Source organism: Podarcis raffonei, chromosome 3 (genome assembly GCF_027172205.1).
Source record: "Podarcis raffonei isolate rPodRaf1 chromosome 3, rPodRaf1.pri, whole genome shotgun sequence".
Classification (NCBI taxonomy): Eukaryota; Metazoa; Chordata; class Lepidosauria; order Squamata; family Lacertidae; genus Podarcis; species Podarcis raffonei.
Window position 1 is genome coordinate 96,326,888 of NC_070604.1, and position 23,124 is coordinate 96,350,011.

Consider the following 23,124-nt stretch of genomic DNA (forward strand, 5'->3'; position numbering starts at 1 on the left):
ATTGCTGTTCAAATGTATAGAAGACTCCTATATGCAGAGAGATAATTGGACCGGAAGATTGGCTGTTTATTGAATGGTAAGGACATAAATTCATTAGCTTTTAATTAAGGGGGGAAATGCTCCAACTTTTGGATCATTTTGTCTTTTCCTGCCTCTTTTTGAGTCCTATGATATCCTTTTTGCGATTGGCTGACCAGAACTCTATGCTACATTCTAAAAATAGTTGTAGATTTGTATATAGTCACTATAATTCTGGCCATTTTATTTTCAATCCATTTCCTAATAACCTAGATATAGCAAGGAATTTGCCTTCTTTACTGCTGCCACAAACTGCACTGATGCTTTCATTGAACTGTCTATAATGACATAAAGTACTTTCTTCTTGGGTTAGTCATTACCAGTTGACACACCATCAATGTATATACTAAATCAGGAGTATTTTGTCTCAATGTGCATTGGTTTGCTTACACTCAACCTAATTTCCCATTTTATTGTCCATTCATGAAGTTTAGAGAAGTCCTTTTGGAGCCCTTCTTGGGTTTCCACCATCATCTGGCAGTTGTGGATATCTCATTGTTCACACTTGACTCCAGATAATAAACTAATAATTTAAACAGTGCCAGTCCCACTACAGATTCTTCTGTTTACTTTGCACCACTGTGAAAAACTGTCTATTTAATCCTAGTCTGTCTATTTAATCTATTTTCTGTTCTTTAACTAACTGCCAATCCATCAAAGTGCCAATCCTCATATATAATGACTGTTAACGTTGCTCAGCAGACTCTGGTTAGTGGCATTGTCAAAAGGTATTTAGAAGACTGAGTAAAAGTGTCAATCGGACAATCTCTATCACTAAATGCTAAGTGAAATTCTCAAAGAACTCCAGAAGGTTTATGAGGCAGGGATTTCCTTTGCAAAAGCCATGCTCATTCTTCATCAGCAAAGCTTGTTCTTCTATATTTAAGAAACCTAGCTTTATATTTCTATTTCTGTACATTCATTTCCAAGTTCTATCCTGTCACCACCTGAATATCATGAAACACTTAGGTCATCATCCCTAAGAAATCCCTGGGAAAAATCACCCCAAACAAGATTCTTCCCTACTCATATCCTCTACCTATGCAAAACTGATTAAATAATTGTTTAGCGGTGATCTTATTGTGCAGTTCATATTCTGCACAGAAAAGTTGGGGTTTGGGTTAAAAATAAGTATATTTTTTAAAAAGCAACAAGAATACAGGATGATAATAGGCAAACTGGTTTCTTCTAAGTGATCCTTGGCTTTAACCTGTATTTACTTTCACCTCCCACACAGCTACAAAGGTATATACAGTAGTAGTGGTATGGTGTCTTGCCAACACTGGTGTTAATGTTTTGAGACATGACCAGCCAAAATATGGCAGCCTTTGCTCACGTTTAATTCAATGGGAGAGTTATTCTGCTGAAACCAGTAAGACTTAAAAGTACTCAACAGTAGCTGGATGTTACCCTTGTTTATACTGCATTAGCAGAGCAATCATCATGCTCCATCCTCAGCTCCTATTCTGCAGAACAGTAAACTGAATAGTTTTATCTGAACATATAAAAACATGTATAAATGAACAGACCTATGAGTTCCTCTATAAATATCCCCCCTTTGGTTTAACCTATGGTGACAATACATAACCAGTTTCCTTGCCATCCGCCCATCTCTGCTCCCCAACCCCATCCATCCATATAGAAAAAGAGTTTATGCTCTCAAAAACCCCAGGGTCATTCCCAACATCCTGTTCGTTCATTTTCATCACCCAGTATAACCAGTTAGAAAGTCATCAGTGTTACTTTAGCAGGGTATCCAACGCTAAAGTGTGCTTTCCAGCTTTATTTCTAAATAGTACTATAGGTTATTCCCAACCCCAACGCCCTTTCAAATCACATCTAGTCTATGGAGAGCATGACACATTTTTCTGTATCCATGTTCTTTGCAAGCGTCTCTCGCAAGGGCCTCTGTCAAAGCTGGCTTTCTGGGACTTCATTTTCAGGAACAATTTTCTGAAGTGACAAACACTATAGGGAAATCTGTGCTAACTGTTAAAAAACCTACAACTGAGTTATTTGCAGTACTGTCATGCTAACTTCCAACTCAATAAGACCAAAGAAACCTCTGGGGGAGACTCTGCTAATAGCTTCTTACTGACCTCCTTGCAATACGCCCTTCTGCTGAATAGTGGCCCAGTGGTGAATATGGCAAATGAGGTGTGAAAGCTGTGTGTGTGTGTGTGTGTGTGTGTGTGTGTGTGTGTTTTAAGGCTATGATTCTGACTCGCTGTAAAAAGGAAAACTGAGCTCCACAAACTCTCTCTGCTCTCTTGCCCTGGAATTCTTTTCTTCATCAGGCCTTCCACCAGGGAAACCCATGCATGACCCAGAAGTATTATTAATTTTGCCAGATCCCAAGCATAGGAGTGCATGTGCCATTTGTTACCCAGCCACCCTTAGCATTACATTAATATTTTGAATCATTTTCATTTCTAACAATGTATCATTTTGCTTTCTTCATATAATTTTTAATCTTGGTAATTGAGAATGGCATGCAGAGGGCAAAGAGAAAGGTTTTGCCAGGAAGGATCAAGTTCGTGAATTATATAAATATCACATTTTTTAAAAAACCTGGTATTTTTTTCTACATTGAGCAGTCACCCACACTCTTCTAATTTTCTTTTGATAATAATTCAGTGTCATCACTTAAGGTGCATTGCTACTGTTGCATTTTTATTTTTTTTTACACATTCCTGCTGTCAGATACACCATCTACAAATGGTATCAGGCACCCACCTAAAACAGCTTTCCAAACTACAAGTAATCCTTTTCCAATGCTTTTGAAATCAATCCCCAAATTAAAATGCTCCCTGTAGATTAACTCCTGCCAATAGCTCCGCAGCTGCATTCTGGACCCACCTTATTTTCTCAACTATGTTGAAGAGTAGTTGCACATACAATGCACTGATAAAATCTAGTTGAGAACTTACCAAGGAATGTATAATGGTGGTTAGGTAAGGGTAAAGGGACCCCTGACCATTAGGCCCAGTCGTGACCGACTCTGGGGTTGTGGCGCTCATCTCGCCAGCATGTGGCCAGCATGACTAAGCCGCTTCTGGCGAACCAGAGCAGCACACAGAAACGCCGTTTACCTTCCCACTGGAGTGGTACCTATTTATCTACTTGCACTTTGACGTGCTTTCGAACTGCTAGGTTGGCAGGAGCAGGGACAGAGCAACGGGAGCTCACCCCATCGCGGGGATTTGAACCGCCGACCTTCCAGAGAAGCGGACACGGAGCAATGGTTCCAAACTACAAGAAAGAAGATTCCACCTAAACATTAGGAAGAACTTCCTGACAGTAAGAGCTGTTCGACAGTGGAATTTGCTGCCAAGGAGTGTGGTGGAGTCTCCTTCTTTGGAGGTCTTTAAGCAGAGGCTTGACAACCATATGTCAGGAGTGCTCTGATGGTGTTTCCTGCTTGGCAGGGGGTTGGACTCGATGGCCCTTGTGGTCTCTTCCAACTCTATGATTCTATGATTCTATGATTCTATTCTGATCAGCAAGTCGTAGGCTCTGTGGTTTAACCCACAGCACCACCCGTGGTTAGATCTCACAAATCCAGGAAGGGTGCAGTTGGTATATATAGTGAATCTGGAAGAAAGCATTCCAAGACAGAGTTCAACCTGCGATTCAAGATCAGTGTTGGGCACACAGGTAGCCCCCAAATGCAAACAATATTACTCTGTCCAAAATGGGTAAGTTGTCAACGACATTGCATGACAGCCTGATCCCTAGATCCTTTCCCTTGCAAAGCTCTAGCTCGTTCCTTAAAACTTTTTGTGTGCATGTAATCTATTCTACTTTCTTTGTGAAACACACACAGAGACGCAGAAACAGAGAGAGCATTTCTTGAAAAAAGAAACCATAAATGTAGAAGCATGAAGGAGAGGTGTGAAAGAAATATTTGCTGGAAACGGAATTGCTGAATCAACACTGACCAGTGCACTTCATCATAATTATCAGGACATACTACTGCCAGGGGATTTATAAAAATCCCACTCAGCAAATAATTGCCCTGCTGTTAGGAGATAGTCAAGAGTGTTAACACACTGTCACAGTCCAGCATTTAGTAAGATATTCAACATTCAATTACTCTTGTGGGGAACTGAAAAGAAACATGATATTTTTCCAGGTACTGCCGTTCATGCTTCCATAAGAATTCCAGTGAACATTCCTGGTAATGTCCAGATGGAGGGGAGAGCTCTGGTGGCCTCTCTCTCTGTCAAGAAGTGAAAGAATGATTTGGAAATTTAAATACGCATACACATACTTTGAAAATATTGCAAAAATAAAGTGAATGATTCCATACAGTGTAATCTCTTTGTTAAAAATAATACCAATTTCTTTAACTACAATCAGATTTATATATGCATTTTGGAACAGCAAAACCAAGGATCTATTAGAGATTAGCCTCAAAGAAAAAAGTTCATACTTCACTGTAGAATTTCTAAATATTATTCAAAGATTTAAACAACCCACAAAAGAGAGCCTTTTGTTAAGATTTTGCCTTCTAGAACTTAAACAAATGACAACCATCTGAACAACTTCAGTGTAGCTGTGAGTTGCAAGGAAGGCTGACACCTGCATCAGATTTCTAAATCACACGCTCAATTCGTGCACTTGGACCTAAGTCCCTAGTGAGTTGTCTTAGAATTGTGGTGTGTCAACATCTTAAATTCAAAGGTTTGGCTTAACTGGGTTGGGATGTACATGGAAAACTGATTTCTTATGTGCAAGAATCTTGCAGTGTGAAAAGTCCTCTTGAATTTAATAATAATTTTGCTTGAACAAGAGGCAGGAAATGCTAACCTATACTCGGCAGGTCTGTATACAGTATCAGTGATGTTTTACTTATCCATTGATGAAATGCTGTAACTGAGGTCCAGCATTATTCCTAAAGTACCTCCATTTTGGCTAGGTCATTTATATATCTCCATTTCTTTAATAACTAATTTAGCAGTATTCATTTTAAATTATTAAACTAAGCCTTTAATATGACTCATTCACTGGACTCCTTGCTCTGGGATTTCCCCTTACTTTATGGACTCACCAGTTGTTCTTTCTACCAAAAGAGAATAACGGTGCTTTCAAGATACCCAATTTTATGGGAGCTTGATGCTAACAGGACAATTGGGTAGTATTCAGTCAAAGCAGATTGGACCAGGCCTTTGGACAGCTCTAAGAGTTGTCAAGACAACTGCAGAAGTTGTTGTCTCTAAAGGGACTTATAGCCAACTGAAGCCTCATGTAGGCTAACTAGAGTTGGTTTGTGGTAGGTGCCATCTCTCTGAAAGAGCTGGCTGGGTGGTCCTCTTATTTTGCAGATCGTGGTCTTCCAGGGGGCTCAGCCATTAATATCTTAGGACCAAGTTATCTCAAGGAGTACCCCTCTCTGTATTGTTGGTCCTTTGATTTAAGAATCCTGCAAAGATCAGGCTTTCTCAATGATGGCACCCCAACTGTGGAAATACCCTTCCCCCATAATGTGGCTGGTGCTGACATTTACAGTTTTTAGTGCCAGCTGCAAACCTATCTTTTTCACCAAGACTTTGGGGATAGTGTGTGATGCATGCAGGCATCCAGAGAGACCTGGATTGTCTAAAATAGAACACATGACGTGAGCTGCCTATTGTCATGCTAGTGTTAATAGGGAATTTTTAAATCTGACTTTATGCTGTATTTGTGGTATATTTTTATTATTGTGATCCACCCTGGAATTGTTTGGTGATGAGAGGTAGGAAATAAATTTTACAAACAAAATAAATAAATCATCTGAAAAAGAGTTATGGCGGCAGGGCTGTGTCATCTGGCCAGGTAAAGGTAAAGGGACCCCTGACCATTAGGTCCAGTCGTGGACGACTCTGGGGTTGCGGTGCTCATCTCGCTTTACTGGCTGAGGGAGCCGGCGTACAGCTTCCGGGTCATGTGGCCAGCGTGACTAAGCTGCTTCTGGCGAACCAGAGCAGCACACAGAAATGCCGTTTACCTTCCCGCCGGAGCGGTTCCCTATTTATCTACTTGCACTTTGACATGCTTTCGAACTGCTAGGTTGGCAGGAGCAGGGACCGAACAATGGGAGCTCACCCCTGCGCGGGGATTCAAACCGCCGACCTTCTGATCAGCAAGCCCTAGGATCTGTGGTTTAACCCACAGTGCTAGCCATGTCCCCCCCCCCCCAAGCAAGTGTTTCTTCCCTGGAGGACATTGCCTGAAAACTGCACTTCAACAGACTCTGATCATGACACAAAACCAAGATTTTGAGCAATCTTTAATGTAAAGTATTATGTTTTAAATGGATCTTCTCCATGCAGTGGACTTCTTTCCTTTATCTTATATCTGACTATGATGAAAGTAATTTTTTTCTACGTTCTGTTTGGCTATTATTAAAAACTAACACCTCACACAATATGGACAGCTAAAGCCAGATCAGGGACCGCTACTCGCCATTTTCTCTCAAATCCTCCAGAGAATTTATTTATCTGAAGGAAATATGCTATAGCACAAGATTTACAGCTATCTTCAAAATTGGTAAGATTTTGCTTCATACCATAAAACTGTACCACCAAGTTGCATTTCAAGGACAATGTCATCATTATTTTTATTGAGTTGTTTAAAAAGCGGAAAACAGTGTGGGCACATCATCTTTGTCTGCAGATCCCGAAAAGCCACAGCAGCCAACACTGCTACAACGGACTACTTAGCTCTTTTTGAATCAATAATATAAGCCTGAGGCATTACATGCCGAGCCAAAATAGAAATAAACACATGCAAATTAATAATACTGCAAATATCATCGCTTTACAAACCAAAACACCAGAGACAGCAGGTCAAGCTGCAATAGAAGCCATTTACCATGGCATACTAACTAAAAAAATTAATTTTATAATTCCACTACTGATTTTAATGCTACCATTTGTTGTTTTAGCCAAATTACTGATGAATGCAAGCTCTGTCATAGCAAGTCGCTTTTAAGAGGAGGAAGAGGATGTTAGTAGCTATTTTGGTGCAATAATATGAGAGGCAGAAAACAGGTATATTTATAGTTCTTGTCACTTGAAGATTCAAAATCTTCCAAAACACAGGAACAATATATGTAATAATTTGGTTGGCTTTCACTGTTTCGGCACATTCTTCTTTTTCTTGCTGAAGTTGAGCGACAAAATTACATTTTAAAAATACATACACAAGGAGACACGCATTGCTTATGTTCATATTTTAAGCCACTCTGGGAAGGGTTACAATGTAGAATTGTTATTATAAAAATTAACCACTGTCAATTGTAGTGTGTCTTACAAATATTAAATGATGATAAAAGTTTCCTGCTCTGCTCTTAGTGATTTGTCTTACAGATAGAAAAGATGTTCAGCCTAAAAAACTAAAATGATGTTGTTCGGTCTTTGTAAAAGCTTTGTGCTGGCACTACAAACCTGAGAAAGAATAACGCGAAGAAAAGCAGGCACCATTTAAAGAAATAAAATAAGGATTCCATGGCTTTCTCTGAAAAACAAACTCAAAATTCCCCCTTTAAAATCTCAGTCTCAACAGAAATGTTATGAATACGAAAATTGGATAGATCTTAACACTATCTCAGTGTATTTCTAACTGTAGTACGCAGTTGGATCTCTTCCACAAGGCAACCAGTAGGTGGAGCAGATAACATAATTTATGACTTGAAAACACTGGCATAGATTCTATGGCAAGTTTCTTCATAATTATAGGGATGATGAAGAAAGAATTTTCTTCAAACAAAGGAAGGCTTAGATGTGTTAGGTGTTACTTGACTAGTTATTGAAACCACCAATAAACGAAGAACGTTGATTAAAAGCTCAATATTTCATAAGGATAAAGTTTTAGAGCTTGTCATTTATTTCTCCAGGCATTGTCTTCTAGCAACCTCAGTTTTAATCAAAATACAATTCCAATTCTATTTTTAACTTCTTTGTATGCTAAGTTTATACCAGCATTAGACACCCTGAGAAGGTAATATATAAGGATGCAACAAATCTGTATATTTTAATGTGTGTGTGTGTGTGTAATTTGCATATTTGCATTAACCTGCTGCATATCGGATCACAGGGAATGTAAGATACACTGCAATTCTGCAATGACATTGGCGCATTTTGGGGCTAGGACCTGAAGTGCTAGTTCTTAAATTGTTAAGTAATATTTCAATGTGAATTACACTTCAGAGACGAGTGTGATTTTCACATGTTGCTACATATTGCACCATTTGATTAGCATGTTTGTAGATTGTCTTGAAATTATGAGGATGAGAAATCTTAAATTTCCAAATTAACCATAAATACGCACTGTCTTCATTGAGATGCGGGTTGTCCACTCTTTGAAATATTTGGATGTATTTATATATCTAAATTAAAGTTTTAAACAATGAAAAGTCCTTTCCCAGAGAGATTTTTTTCTTTCAAGGAGCAGATGAATAATTCATTTTTAATAATATTGATTTACTAATTAGTCCTTTCTTCTGTTTCTTCACAAACAAACCTTGATTTCACTAAATTTACAATTAAAATAACTAATTTCCACTAATCAGTTCACTTTCCCATAATTAATTGCTATGCAGCTTAGGTAAACAAACTCCAACATTGCTTATTCATGATTGATGTGACACAAAAGAAGGGAGCTAAATTTTCTATGGCAAAATCTTATGCTGTTGTCTTTGATCCCTGATTGGAAGAATGACACTTGTTAAGCAAAAAGTGAGCATGACTAAATAAAAAGTCTAATCATCAATAACAGATACCCGTTTAAGACTGAAACAATTGTGCTTGCATTTCCAGTATGGATGTTCATATAAATAAGCACTTATCACAGGCAGGAAAAGACTTATTTGCACTGATGAACTTAAGCAGGGATTAAAGAGGGGAACATCTGTCATACCAAATAGCTCTTCAGAATTCCAGCAAATCTTCTAAGAAGAGTAAATAGATCTGTTGGAATATATTCAAGAGTACTGTCTACAAGAACGTAATCAAGGTAAATTTGCTGACCCAAGAAGATCACTCTGGAAAGTTTTTTTTTTACAGATAATGCATTCTTAACCACCTATTTTGAAACATAGTGGAGCAATGTAATTCTGATCAAAGCATTAGCTCAATTAAAACAGAAAAAATATGAAACCCCTCCTCAGCTTAATAACTGGTTAGTCCTTGACAAGTGAAACAACCACAACAATAAGCCAGTCAAAATGAGTTTTTAAAGTGAGGTTATGCCCTTTGTGTTGTGTTATCACAATGGCAGATCAAACTGCTGACTTGGACTCTTTCTGCCAGCCGCGCTGATGCCGCCTCTATGAAGCCGCTGTCGTGTCACGCAGCAGTCATGGTACCTGCTCTCGCCTATAGAAATGCACTAAATTGAACTCGAAGTAGTGTCTTTGTGATATCTTTTCAACAAGTCATGTCCCATTCAGCCTGCTAGTTTATCTCTGTCAAGCTCGGGGCCTCAGTGGTTTGCATGAGCTGTCAGGGACAGGTACACCAACCTGCACAGTGCTAAGGAGGTAATGCATCTTTTGGGCGAGGTAATCCTTTTTCCTTTTTTCTCTTTCGAGGGCTTTTTTCTGTTCCTCTTTCTCCTTCATCTCCGCAAACTCTTCCAGTTCTTTCCTGCATGAAAACATTTAAATGATTACTGGGCCAATGTAAAAAGGCATCAGTGCTTTAAAACGTCTTTCCCAGCCCATCTTCCCTAGTGATGATATGCTGGCATCGTCCACTGTTTACTGAAATCGACAACACCAGGATTGGCTACATTCAGCAATGCCTGGCTAGTACTGTTAGAACAAAGGAATTCAAGAGACATTCAGCCAATGCACCAAGATTCTTAACCATTCTGGGAGATCCAGCTTCATGTAAACAAGAGTTTAAAGAGTCATAGGTAAATTATGATGTATCCTTGTATCTATGATTTAGAACAAAATCAGCTTACAAATTGTTTAGAAATGACTGGTTTTAGTTTTAATAACAATAAAAGGATTATTTGTACCCCATGCATCTGACTGGGTTGCCCCAGCCACTTTGGGAGGCTTCCAACAGAATATAAAAAAACCAAAATACATCAGACATCAAAAGCTTCCCAGTACAGAGCTGTGAAACTTAAGCTTCCCTAAACACGGCATGATATTTTAATGTTGGGGCAGGAGTTAAAGATAAATGAATAAACTTCTCCATATAGTTAGTACCAGAGCATGAAGGAAACATGTAGTTGGTTATGTGAGTTAGATGCATCATGAAAATTTGTAGCCTCCCTAAAATAGATATTTATGGATGACTGTGTAGTGCCATGCTTAGACCAATCGTCTTTCTAAGTTCAAAATTCTGCTTACTAACAGAGCTCAGTAAGTATGGGGAAGTTGTAAATAAGGAACTACCCTCTGTCTGTTTTTGCTGTTGAATAAGCATGTGTCTCCCTTTCTGAGTCACAAGGTTACAGGTATAAAGAGACTAGCAGAGAGGGTCCTATAGAGATTGCTCATTATTGCATATTTATTGGGAGAGGGGCCATGCACCAGTGGTAGATTTCAGGTAACAGAAGTGGAAACTCCTCCCCAATGGACCAGGGACCAGGAATATACTAGCAAATTCAGAAATGCAGGGTGCCTGCATAATAGTCACAGCTATGCCTCCTCACAACCTGATCTCCTCACAGCCATGTCCCTTTCCAAGTTTATACAACCTTGTAAGATTATACAGTACAGTGGTGCCTCGCAAGACGAAATTAATTCGTTCCGCAAGTTTTTTCTTCTTGCGAGTTTTTCGTCTTGCGAAGCACGGTTTCCCATAGGAATGCATTGAAAATCAATCAATGCGTTCCTATGGAAACCGCCTTCAGACCAGGTCCGGGGACAGTCTGTCCCCCGACCTCTTCTGAAGGCTGGGGGGGGGACAAGGGCTTTTCTTCCCACCGCCAGCCTTCAGAAGGCTGTTCTGAAGGCTGGCGGTGGGAAGAAAAGCCCTTCTCCCCACCTCCCACCCCGCAAGCTCCGGGGACAGGAGGGCTTTCCTCCCGATTGCCAGCATTTTAAAAGCCCCCAGGACAGCGGAGACTTCTCCGCTGTCCTGGGGCGATCTGAAAATGCTGGCGGGCGGCAGCGAAGCTTTCGCTGCCGCCTGCCAGCATTTTCAGATCGCCCCGGGACAGCAGAGAAGTCTCCGCTGTCCCGGGGGCTTTTAAAATGCTGGCGGGCGGCAGCGAAGCGTTCGCTGCCGCCCGCCAGCATTTTCAGATCGCCCGGGACAGCAGAGAAGTCTCCGCTGTCCCGGGGGCTTTTAAAATGCTGGCGGGTGGCAGCGAAGCGTTCGCTGCCACCCGCCAGCATTTTCAGATCGCCCCAGGACAGCAGAGACGTCTCCGCTGTCCCGGGGGCTTTTAAAATGCTGGCGGGCGGCAGCGAAGCGTTCGCTGCCGCCCACCAGCATTTTCAGATCGCCCGGGACAGCGGAGAAATCTCCGCTGTCCCGGGAAGGCAGGCGGGGGGAGCAAAGACTTTTGCCCCCCACCGGCCTTCAGAAGAGGTCCAGGACCTCTTCTGAAGGCCGGCGGGGGGCCAAAGTCTTTGCTCCCCCCCCCCCGCCTGCCTTCAAAAGCCGTTGGGATAGCAGAGAAACGCGCTGCGCTTCTCCGCTATCCCGGGAAGGCAGGCGGGGGGGAGCAAAGACTTTTGCCCCCCGCTGGCCTTCAGAAGAGGTCCAGGACCTCTTCTGAAGGCCGGCGGAGATTTCCCTATGGGCTTTCTTCTTGCGAAGCAAGCCCATAGGGAAATTCGTTTTGCGAAGCACCTCCAAAACGGAAAACTTTCGTCTTGCGAGTTTTTCGTTTTGCGAGGCGTTCGTCTTGCGAGGCACCACTGTAATAATTAGGGACGCATTGCAACAATTAGTGAAGTTCTCTATGTGTTGCCTTTCAGCTAGATCTACTATTTTCTGTGCATGTACATGGGTATATGATTTGGAGTGCTCCAATATATTATTTTGGAGTGACTTGAGTTGTGTTTCCCCTGAAGTTCCACTGTCCGTAGCAGAACTTCAACATCAGTTTCTTGAAACTGAAGCAGCTTGTGTTTTTATATGGAATACACAGAACAACTCATCGGTGTTGTTCTTGCGCATCTGACTCCAGAGTGTCCCTAGAAGTCAGTCCGCAGTGGTTGACTCACCTCCTTCAACTCGGATTGGCTCAAATCAACAGAAAGGGAGAAAATACTTTTTGGTTAAAATCTCCCCTTTTATGCTGACTGGTCGGCTCCAGGATGCTGGAGGCAAGTATACTGGGGGGACCCTGCTTCAGAAATAGTAATGTGTATTTGACCTCCACACAACCCCAGACCATTATCCTTCTGCCTTCGACTTCTGCTTCTAGTCTGAGTAGATAGTGTTGGGTTACATGAACAAATGGTCTGATTCAGTATTAAGACACAGAAGATTAAGTAATTAGTTAAGAGAACTCTTGCAGGAATTTTCTACCCTGTGATTTTGTTTCTATGATTTTTCTAATAAATTACTAATCCTATTGCCAATTATTGAACCCTTAAAACATTTCATAGATAAAATGTGATTGCATAATATATTTATAACAACGCATTACAGTATCACCCTCACTAACATATACCCAGAGTAGAAGTTAGCTTGATTAACATTTGTTGTTATTGGTATTAAGAAACACTAATTCAAATTAACCTTGTGTGTGAAAGACATAAATTTTGTTCAGCGATGTATGTAGATTTAATAAATGTTAATTAGGTAAGTTCTGACCTTTTTCTGGGCATCTTATGTAAAATACAGCATTGAAAATAATTCAGTTCCTGTAGGGTAAATATTTATAATACTTCAACATATTCCATATCAATTAAATATCAGGGAGTGCAGTCCACAGCACAGTAAAGTTAATAGCAAAACTCCCATTGATTTTAATGGCACTGGTTTGGATGCATGTAATTAAATATTACAATTAATTCAAAGAGCCCCGTGCAGATACAAAGGGCACATGCAGGGCACTTTTGCATGCATTCAAGGGGTACACCGATTGCCTACCTATCAATGGAAAGCTTCAATACATATGAAAAAATCCCCAATACATATGTGAAGGACCTTGCACATGTTCTCAAAGAGGAGCTGGTTGCACTTAGACACACCCAGGCAACGTCCTGACCCAGGATGTTGGTCTTTGTCAGGCTGATGGCAAAGCCGAATCCCATACAGGTTTGGGCAAATTGGTTGCTGAGACTCTAGAGCTTCCTTGGAGTGCACAATCAAGGCTGCCTCATCTGCAAAGAACCTCTCTCAGATATGGACCCACCACACTTTTGTCTTGGTGTGCAGACGTGTCAGGTTAAATAGTCCCCCGCCACTCCTTGAATGGATGTAGACACCATCTTCAGTCGAGCTGAAGACACAGGAGAGCAACAAGGAGAAGAATATGCCAAAGAGGCTCCATGTTCTTAATGCCGGGCTCAGTCAGGGATCTGCTGCTCTCTTTTGCCAAAGGAGGTCATAGCTGTGTTGTAGGTAGTTCCACTTTGCTTTGACGCTGTCTCTGGGGCAGTTCAGTAGAGCTTCTTTGACAGAATCGGAGAAAGATCTTGCTCATCACTAGTGAGTGATCTGTGTCACAGTTGGCACTGTGGTAGCTCCATGTGACATGATCACAGTTCAGTGCCAATCACCTGGTGACAATCAAGTGCAGCCGGTGCCGGTGCCAGTGCCCTAACCTTGGACATTTCCATGACACTTGCTGTTTTGCCTTGGTAGAGAAGAACCTGTTCATGGTTCAGAGGCTGTGATATGAACACAGATCTAGCAGCTGTTGCCCATTCTTGTTCATGCTGCCAATACTAAAGGGGCCTATGAAGTTGCCCCACGTGTGATGATCATCTCCAACTCTAGCATTGAAATCTCCCAGGTGTTTGCAGGCTGGGACCCTCCCGACAGCCTGGTCTAGTGGGAGTGTAGACATTCAATATGTTAACTGGACTGGAGGTGGTTGAAAGGTGAGGCAAAGCAAGCATTCTGAGCCCTTGGTCAGCGGTTCTATTGCAGACAGAAGAGGGTTCCACACTGTGAAGCCTACACCATGAGTATGTGGTTCTTCTGGATGCCCTCCTTGCCAGAAAAAGGTGTCGTTCATCTCTTGGAGGCTGTCATTTGAAGCAAGTTTGGTCTCCTGTAGAGCAGCAAGGTCAATGCTGATCATTTTTAGCCCATGGTCAATGATGGCCCACAAGACACCATTCAACTACCTTAGAGACTCCACTCCAGATTTGTGTAGGGTTCATTCCTTAGCTTTTTCTTCTCCTGAAGATGTCCATGTGGTGTGGAACCACTTTTATCAGCAGAGTTTCCTTATCCAATATTGGAGTTTCATCTAATTTGCTATGGGCCCTCAAGCTTCCCAGCTAGGACATGAACTGAAAACTAGGTTTCTTCAGGCTTCCTACCCCTAGAATTCACCTCCAGAATTATAAGTTCTCTTTTACATCATCAGTTACTTACTACAGTACTGTGGTCTTGGCACAGTGGGAGTCTCCTGAAATAAAGGCTGAACGCAAGAAACACTTTAAAGGTTTGCTTTGAAAAATAATCAGAGTTAAACCTGTGTGAAGTGTAGGACTGTGGATTTCATTGCATTACAGAGCTATTCGGAAAACTATGATGATCATGCAACAATCAGTTGACTCTGTCCATCACAAAACCAGAGCATTTTCACTCCATTACAATTATAGATATTTTCAGTTTCTCGCTATCTATAAATATGTAGATATGGAACGTTTTGATGTTGTTTGTAATGCTACTGCATTTTATTACAATGGATGTATTTTTCCCCTTTTTTATGATGTAACCCATGCTGAGATTGCTTGTTGATGAATGGCAGGATACAAAACAAATAAATAATATTTTCAGTATAATGGGTCATAACTTTTTAAAACATGCAATCTGGCAATATTTTTACCATAGATATAGAAAACTCTGTTATAAAAATCTATATGCTATGTCATTTTTTACTTTTCCATCAAAATATTAATCCATAACATGTAGAGTAAAATATTAAGTAAATCACACATGTTTTTCTTTCAAATGTACAAGGCAAAAGTAGAACAAAACAGAAATAAATTAAAGATAGGAGAAGATGTATTATTCTGTTTCAATCCCTGGAATGTTTTCTTTTTTCTTTTTGTTGCCTTTTACTGTTAAAGGCTTCTAATACAATATTTCATACAAGGTTACTTATGAAACATACTGACGTTTAAAAATCACCATGCTATGCTTTTGCAGCAGTGTAATTTTTTCCCAACATAAGATTAAATTGCAAAATAAATGAATTACTTAGAGTGGCATGGCCCCCATTTTGCCACACTTCTCTTGAAAATTGCTTATTAATATGAAAAAAGAAGTTGGAAAATAGCCTGTTTTACTTTATGCATAGTGTGTGGAGGCCTCCAAGCCTGGAGACCTGGACTTGCTGTACATTTTAGATTGTATTGGCAAGCGGGTACACTGACCTTTCTGACCTGCATCTCAAGGCTATTATTAATCGCTAAGTAACCTGGTAAAGCCAAACAAATTTGTTTCCATTGAAAGGATCTCTATCTGTGTCTGAGAATTTGTGCCGTACCAAACCAACCTCATTAACTGTGTCCACTTTTGACAAAGAACTAGGACTTGGAGAGACTGGTGACCTTTCTTTGTCCTCAAAGAACAGATCTCAGAGCCGAGAAATGTGAGTAAATAAGCATTTTTTACAATAGCATTAATAAAAATAAATAAACATACATTCTCGGATTTTTAAAAGCAATAACACCTGTCAACGTTGGTACATATGTTTCCTATTTAGTAATTACTCTTTTTTTCGTTGCAGATTTGTCTGGTCAGCCTCAGTGTCTATGAACCGCAGAGAATAAAATGCCTACGAATGAATATTTACAAGTTCTTCATTTCCATCCAACTTCTTGTCAACAATGGTAAAAGCTCGCATTGTCCAAAAACGAGTAAGTGCTGGACAACACAGAAGAAAAGCCTTTATATACAAATATATATTCAATTTAATTATAATGATAGCTAAAATAATTTTGTTTCATCAATGAAAGTTGACTATTATTATTTTGAATGGATGATTCACTATTCACTGTAGGAATTTGGTAAAATTAAATGACATTTGTCAAAAAATGCAGAACTTGGCAGCAAATAATTTTATTATGAACAGTCACTGCAGCATAAAGGCTATATCAGTAACAAGTATTTCTTTTCTTCTTTAATCTCCAATGCTAGTCCAAAAACCGCCCTGGGAGTTATAGGATGGTATTCAACTATATTTTATTCAGACTAGACCCGCTGCAATTAATGGACCTAGTTTAGTCATGTTCAGTCATTTCAATAGGTCTACTCTAAGTAAAACTTAGTTGAATACCACTCACAGAATTGAAGAGCAGATATAATTCTTTTTTATGTGAACAAGCAGTCTACATTTTTAGAGCTCATTTTCTTCACAATATATATTAATGCTAAACTGGCAACAGAGAAAAAGCTAAGGTGGTATATTTTGTTGAAATTGTAAGATGGTACCTTTTGTTGAACTTGTATCTTATGTAATGTTTAATGGAAACACTATAATTTATGACTAAGAATGCATTACAAGTATAAAAACATGATGTGGTTGTTAGACCCTAGTTCAACACTAGGTGGCTAGTGATCTAGAACAATGAATAGGTGGGAAGAAACAGTGATCTCCCCCTTCTGCAAGAGTTCTAAGCTCTCTAGCACACACCCATAGAAGGAAAAACAGGGTTTGAGTTGGGATGAGTGCAGGAATGTGATGAATGAGAACATTTTTAAGGACAATAGTTACAGCAACAACATTTCTTCCTCAAATGGGTTCACACAGAGTCCTACGTATGAGTAAGCAGTGATTCAAAGAGGCATATAAGTAGGAATCTAAGACTGAATAGGGAGCCTAAAAACAAGGAACTATTTTAAGAAAGAAGTATATGTTATGCCCTACTATAACAGTGCTTCTAGAGTGGTACCAATTCCCAAGCAGAAGGCACCCCCCAAGTGTCTGCAGATTCTTATGGGAAGTCCAATGATATCAGAAAATAACTGTATGTTCCCAGGTAGCAATATTTGATAGGAATTAAGCTTCATCCTAAACCTGTGCAAGCAAATTAGAGGGCACTGAATATTCCAATTCAGTGCATCTAGTATTGTGCTATGTGCCAAAATACAATCACTATACAGTGGTACCTCAGGTTAAGAAATTAATTTGTTCTGAAGGTCCATTCTTAACCTGAAACTATTCTTAACCTGAGGTACCATCTTAGCTAATGGGGCCTCCCGCTGCCACTGCTGCACCGCCACGTGATTTCTGTTCTCATCCTGAAGCTAAGTTCTTAACCCGAGGTACTATTTCTGGGTTAGCGTAGTCTGTAACCTTAAGCGTCTGTAACCTGAAGTGTCTGTAACCCGAGGTACCACTGTATATGTTTCTGCAGTGGGTCTCTCATGGGCAGACATGCTTGGGACTCAAAGGTGAGGGAAGGCAAAAAGGGAGAGAGTCTCTACCAAAGGTTAGGTCCTGAAGGAACAAAATGATCACCCCAGGTGAAAGCACATGCACATTTCCCTCTACTTTTCCTGAAAACTTTTAAATTAAATAGTTTTAAAAATACAAAAAAATTAATAAGAACCCCAAACCACTTTAAAATATATAGCCATTAACATGCATTGCATAATAAGAACAATAAAGGGAACCCTTTGAAAGAGAAACAATTACAAAGAAAATTAAACATGATGCTGATGAAATCATACAATATTAGCCCCACTGAGCAAGGAAAAGTCCTTGTGTGGGCTTCCATTAGTGGGACCCTTTAATTGAATCTTTCTCCTAGACTTCAGTACAGTGGTACCTCTGGTTACAAATGTTTCTGGTTACAAACGCTTCAGGTTACAAGCTCTGCTAACCCGGAAGTAGCTGCTCCCGGTTACGAACTTTGCTCCAGGATGCGAATGGAAATAGCGCACCAAAGACACGCGCACAGCGGGAGGCCCCATTAGCGAAAGTGCACCTCAGGATAAGAACGGTTTCAGCTTAAGAACGGACCTCTGGAACGAATGAAGTTCATAACCAGAGGTACCAGTATATCACCCTCTTGAAATCACAATGCAGCAAAACATCAGTTGAATCTGAAGGGGGAATCAGGGCCCCATAATTTGACCATTCAGATTAAGGATGTTACATTTTTTTGACAACTCAAATAAATGAATATTCCTTTCTCCTATGAGTTATAATTCATAATTGCTAAATTAATTGATTGAATTATGTAAATCTACATATGAATAAAAATTGGTTAGAAAAACGTGGCATACTTTTTGGTTTTGGACGGCACCATCTTAGAAAAACCCTTCAGCACGAGGGTGAACTAGGAATTCCTCTTCTAAGATGTTGCCTGTCATGTAATCCTATATAAACTTGGCTTGGCTCTTCTTATGCTCCTACCCTATGCATAGGATATTAGTGAAGTTACAAAGGAAAATGAATATGTGAACCTGTGCCTGACATTCTGCCCCCAAATGCCCTACAAAATAGTAAAAGTCAGCGAAAGCGAGAACGAAGGCCTAATAAAGCTTTGGGAAAGTTGGAGAAAAAGGAATAGAATCTTTTTATGGTAAAATGCCATAATAATTTAAATCCTTTCACTAGTTAAATGCATTCATATTTTAGAAGTAATGCACTTAGGAACACTTGTCATCATGATTCAACTAAGATTATATGCAACAAATGTCTGAGACTGTGAATTTTTCACTTTTGGTTAGGTATTAAAAATAAAACTCATTCATGTGCCAAGGTAACTTATTGTTATTCTGAGTTTTCATTTATGCAGTGTGCAGTGGTGTTGGTTCCAGCTATGAGATGCAAATTTGGTTGACAGTGCTCCTTCTGTTTCTATAAATGTTAAAAATACATATATAATGTTTTCCTAGCACTTTAGTAGATGTCTTTAAATGATGATTACAGCAGTATTCAGACCGTAATGGTGATGCACTCAACATAAGATCTTGCAGATTTATACTAACATACTTTCATTGAACTTTATCAAAATATTGCATTTTGTTTTGCATTTTAATAAGAAGTTTGTGATCTTGTGACTGTATAACTATAAATATGTAGCATTAAGGAAAGCAAAGGGCATTTCAGACAAATCAAAATAGTATAATTTGTATAGGAAAGGGTAGAGAGAACAGTCAAGATAGGGCATATTCACAGTAAAACATTAATAAAAACAAAATAAAACTGAGGTTTACTCTGATGGAGTCATCATATCAGGAGGGATACAGTATCAAACTAGTCTGTTGATCTCATGACCACATTTCCAACTCTCTATTCCAGGCATAGGAAAACTCCGGCCCTCCAGATGTTTGGGACTACAATTCCCACCATCCCTGACCACTGGTCCTGTTAGCTAGGGATGATGGGAATTGTAGTCCCAAACATCTGGAAGGCTGGAGTTTGCCTATGCCTGCTCTATTCTTTAGATCTACTAGAAAGGTAAAAATGATAGAGGTTTACATATTTCATGCCAAGATAATCTATTGCTGGTCTTTATGATTTGGGATCTAAGTCATTGCTTCTTCCTTTCCTATAAAATTATTGCTGCGTTCAAATGAAGTATCCTAGCTTGTAGGCAAATCTAAGCTTTGTTCTGGGTTTAGCAATCCTGGTTTCACCAAAACGAATCACAATCCCCAACGCAGCCATGATGTTAAGCCAAGGATTGCACTTTGTTTTTCCCAAGCAGTGGTAGGGAAGCGTGAAATGGACACAACACACTCTTGCATGGTAAACTATGGTTTATGATTACCATGATGTCTCCACCTGGCCAATGAAGTGTAAAATTTGTTTCTGGCTATCAATTGGTTATTTGATTGTACCAATAATCTTCAGTAAAAGTTTTTTTACAACACATGTAGTAAGCATTTATTTATGTAAAAGTATTTTTAAAAAGATAGAGATACACTTACATCAGCTCTCTGAGCCTCAAAGTCGATAAAAGAGCTTTCAACATGAATTGGCACTACATCAATTTCTGGGGATCACAGTCAGTAGTGCATCAGCAATGATTCCTCTGATTACTGCCTTCCTGCCCCAATATTTACTTTCACTAGCAGAGCTATGCTAAGTAGAGAGGAGATGAGACACAGGAGTCTACCAAAAACCACCAAGAAGTTATATGTACATTTAAGATGAGGGAGGGAGTGGAGTTACAATTAAATGAGGCTTCAGGAGTTTTACTGCAGAAAGATACAGTAGTTTTCTACTTACTCACTCTGAGAACCTCCCAAAATGTAACAAGGAGAGCATGTATAAGCTTTGTGAGAAATAACACTATGGTAGGGTTGCTATGTTTCAAAATATGGGCCAGAATTGTTGAGCTTGTTTGGCAAAATTGCCAAAAGGACCACACACACAAAAATTGAGCTATTTTTAAGGAAAATCGCCAAAAACAACACTACCAACATAGGTTGCCACATGTCCGGATTTTTCTGGACATTTCAGCAATTTCCGTCAGACACTGCTTCCAACTGCAGTATTCCAGCTATGCCTGGGAATTTCTGGATGTATGGCAACACTATACTATGGCCATATTCTTTTTAAGTCAGGCGTGAAGAACCCTTGGCCCTCAGGATGTTGCTGAACTACAACTCCCATCAGCCCCCATAAAAAGTTAGAATTACTTAACCCAATGTGTGTAACTTTACACTTGATTGCACTGAATCACATTTAATGCCCATTCACCCAGTTTAGAGAGCTAGCTCCTTGCAAACTGTTCCTGTTCTTACACTTTCCCTTCTTCACTTAATGCCTTTTCCCTTTTAGAAGGGTCCAGTGAAGTCTCATAGTCCAAACCCTATAAAAAAACTAAAACCAAGCCAGAAAAAAACAGATAACATGTCCTGGGGACAAACAAAAATGTGTGGGTACAACTAGCCACAGAGCTGAAAGTGTGGGGTCCTCCAGATGTTTTGGACTACAATTCCCAACATCCCTGACTACTGACCATGCTGTCTGGGGCTGCTGGCAATTGTAGATCACAACATCGGGAGGGCACCACATTGGCTATCCCTGTTAACCATATCAGTCAATTAGTCACCAGTAAATTCAGTTTGTCTCTAGAAAGAATAATTATAACACAATGATTAAAAAGCAAGATAAGGTACTGTTTTAATGGCCCACTACATTCCCCCCATCTAAAATCCCACCTAACATTTCATGCATATGAAAGAAGAGTTACAAGTCTATTAACATGAACAGAGCAAACACCCCTCTCCTCTGGTGTTTCTCTCCCAGATAATTTTACTTCGAATCTTGGTGCCTGGCTCTTTTACCCTGAACCGCAGATACCCTGTCAGATGCCTACAACTGCATAGAGCAGGAGTGATATAATTTAATCAATTACTACCCGAGAATTGTGTTTTCAAAAATCTCATTTATTAATATATAATCTTTAGGTAATCATATTTACCCTCCTAATTTATGGAATATTTATAATGCTATATGTGTCCTTGAAATAGGGACAGTATACTATGAAAAAGTGGCCCAGCTACTGGAGTTCATAAATTTTGTTCAGCTTTGGATGAGTTCAAAGAATTGCCATGTAAGAAAAGCCTTACAGAGGGAATTTATCTGATTATGGCAGTAATAATTACCCAGCTGTTTATTGCAGATAGAGAAATAATTCATGTAGGCAATAGGCCGTGGTGGCAATGACACTCCACATTTAGTAAATATGCAAACTGTTCACTTCTAATTAACCAAGCTAGAGGATGCCCTTATTAAATGTATAAACTAAAAGTGCCTTCCTGACAAGTGATGAATTGTTACATTGCACAAACTCTTGCCACAGAATTATTGGAGTGAACTTGGGGCTTAACTTCATTAAGAGATCTTGTGGGATAGTTAAATGAGGATGGACAGCATAACAAGGCCAGCCTGACAGCCAATGATATGTTAGAGCTTAATGAAATTGCACCTTTTCCTTCTTTTCTACTTACTTTACAGTTAAGATCCCACTTTAGATAAAATAGGAGACTGTGAAATCTGTTGCAGTTGAGACTATATAAAAGTGTGTGATACACACTGCGGCTCAGGTTTTAACAGCAGAATCAATCTACAGAAGATACTAAAGTCCATAAGTAACCTTAATAAAGGTAGTTCAGCAGCCAAAATGTCCCATAATTGCTTTATCACTGCTTTGGAACAGCTTTAAGTTTCATCCCGGCTCTACGGTGAATTGTTCAATTAAAAAAAGTGGTACAATGAAATTAGTTGCCAAGTTTTTGAAGAAACAGATTCAAATTTGGCCAACACTTTAATTTTTTCCTGGCAGGTAATGGGCAGCCATATCAATGTAATATGCTGCCATTTACCTAATCCTGTTAAGAGGTAGGACACCATCTTCTCCCCAAAGGAAATCTCCAAACAGTGCTCAAAAGTAGTCACACAGAGAGTTTGCACAATTAACTAATGTTCATGTTAAGAAAGACTAATTATGGTATCAGATCTTGATCAGATACAGAGAATTCCCATGTGTATTTTGGACTCGCTAACTGTCAAGGAAAAGCTAGATTCTGCTAGCAGCAGACCTTGGTGTCTCAACTTTCAGTGGTGCCCTGTTTGACACCAAAATCTGGTGGGTGGGTGGGTGTCCCCTCAACCTCTCGCCTTCCGTTGGATGTCATAGTTGCGGTGCCTCAGAAGCTCCGTGTCCAGTGCAGCTGCACCAGTTGTGTTCCCCTTGATCCGCCTTTGATCCTACTCAGCAAATTGTTTCCCTATTATACATGGGAATTCACCCATCCTATGAATCACACACACACAGTTTCAAATTACTTGCTTTCAGCAGAACATTTTTCTGTTCCAACTCCTCTTGCTCCATTAAAACTGCCTAGTCCTAAGAGCCGACAGGTTTCCTTTGGGTAGTCTAGTGAACTACTCATACTGTTTGTGCTCAGTTTCCAGAGTCCTCCTGAGGAACAG

General features: G+C 39.9%; 1 protein-coding gene across 2 annotated transcripts in view; it reads right to left on the reverse strand.

Annotated features, from left to right (window-relative positions):
• The window catches only part of SPATA17 (spermatogenesis associated 17), a 74,187-nt gene that overhangs the window by 36,369 nt on the left and 14,694 nt on the right, over positions 1 to 23,124 (reverse strand). For both annotated transcript variants that reach the window (XM_053383182.1, XM_053383181.1), the window contains exon 6: positions 9,584 to 9,707. In XM_053383182.1, the coding sequence (XP_053239157.1) occupies positions 9,584 to 9,707 (124 nt within the window). The remainder of the gene's footprint in view (positions 1 to 9,583; positions 9,708 to 23,124) is intronic.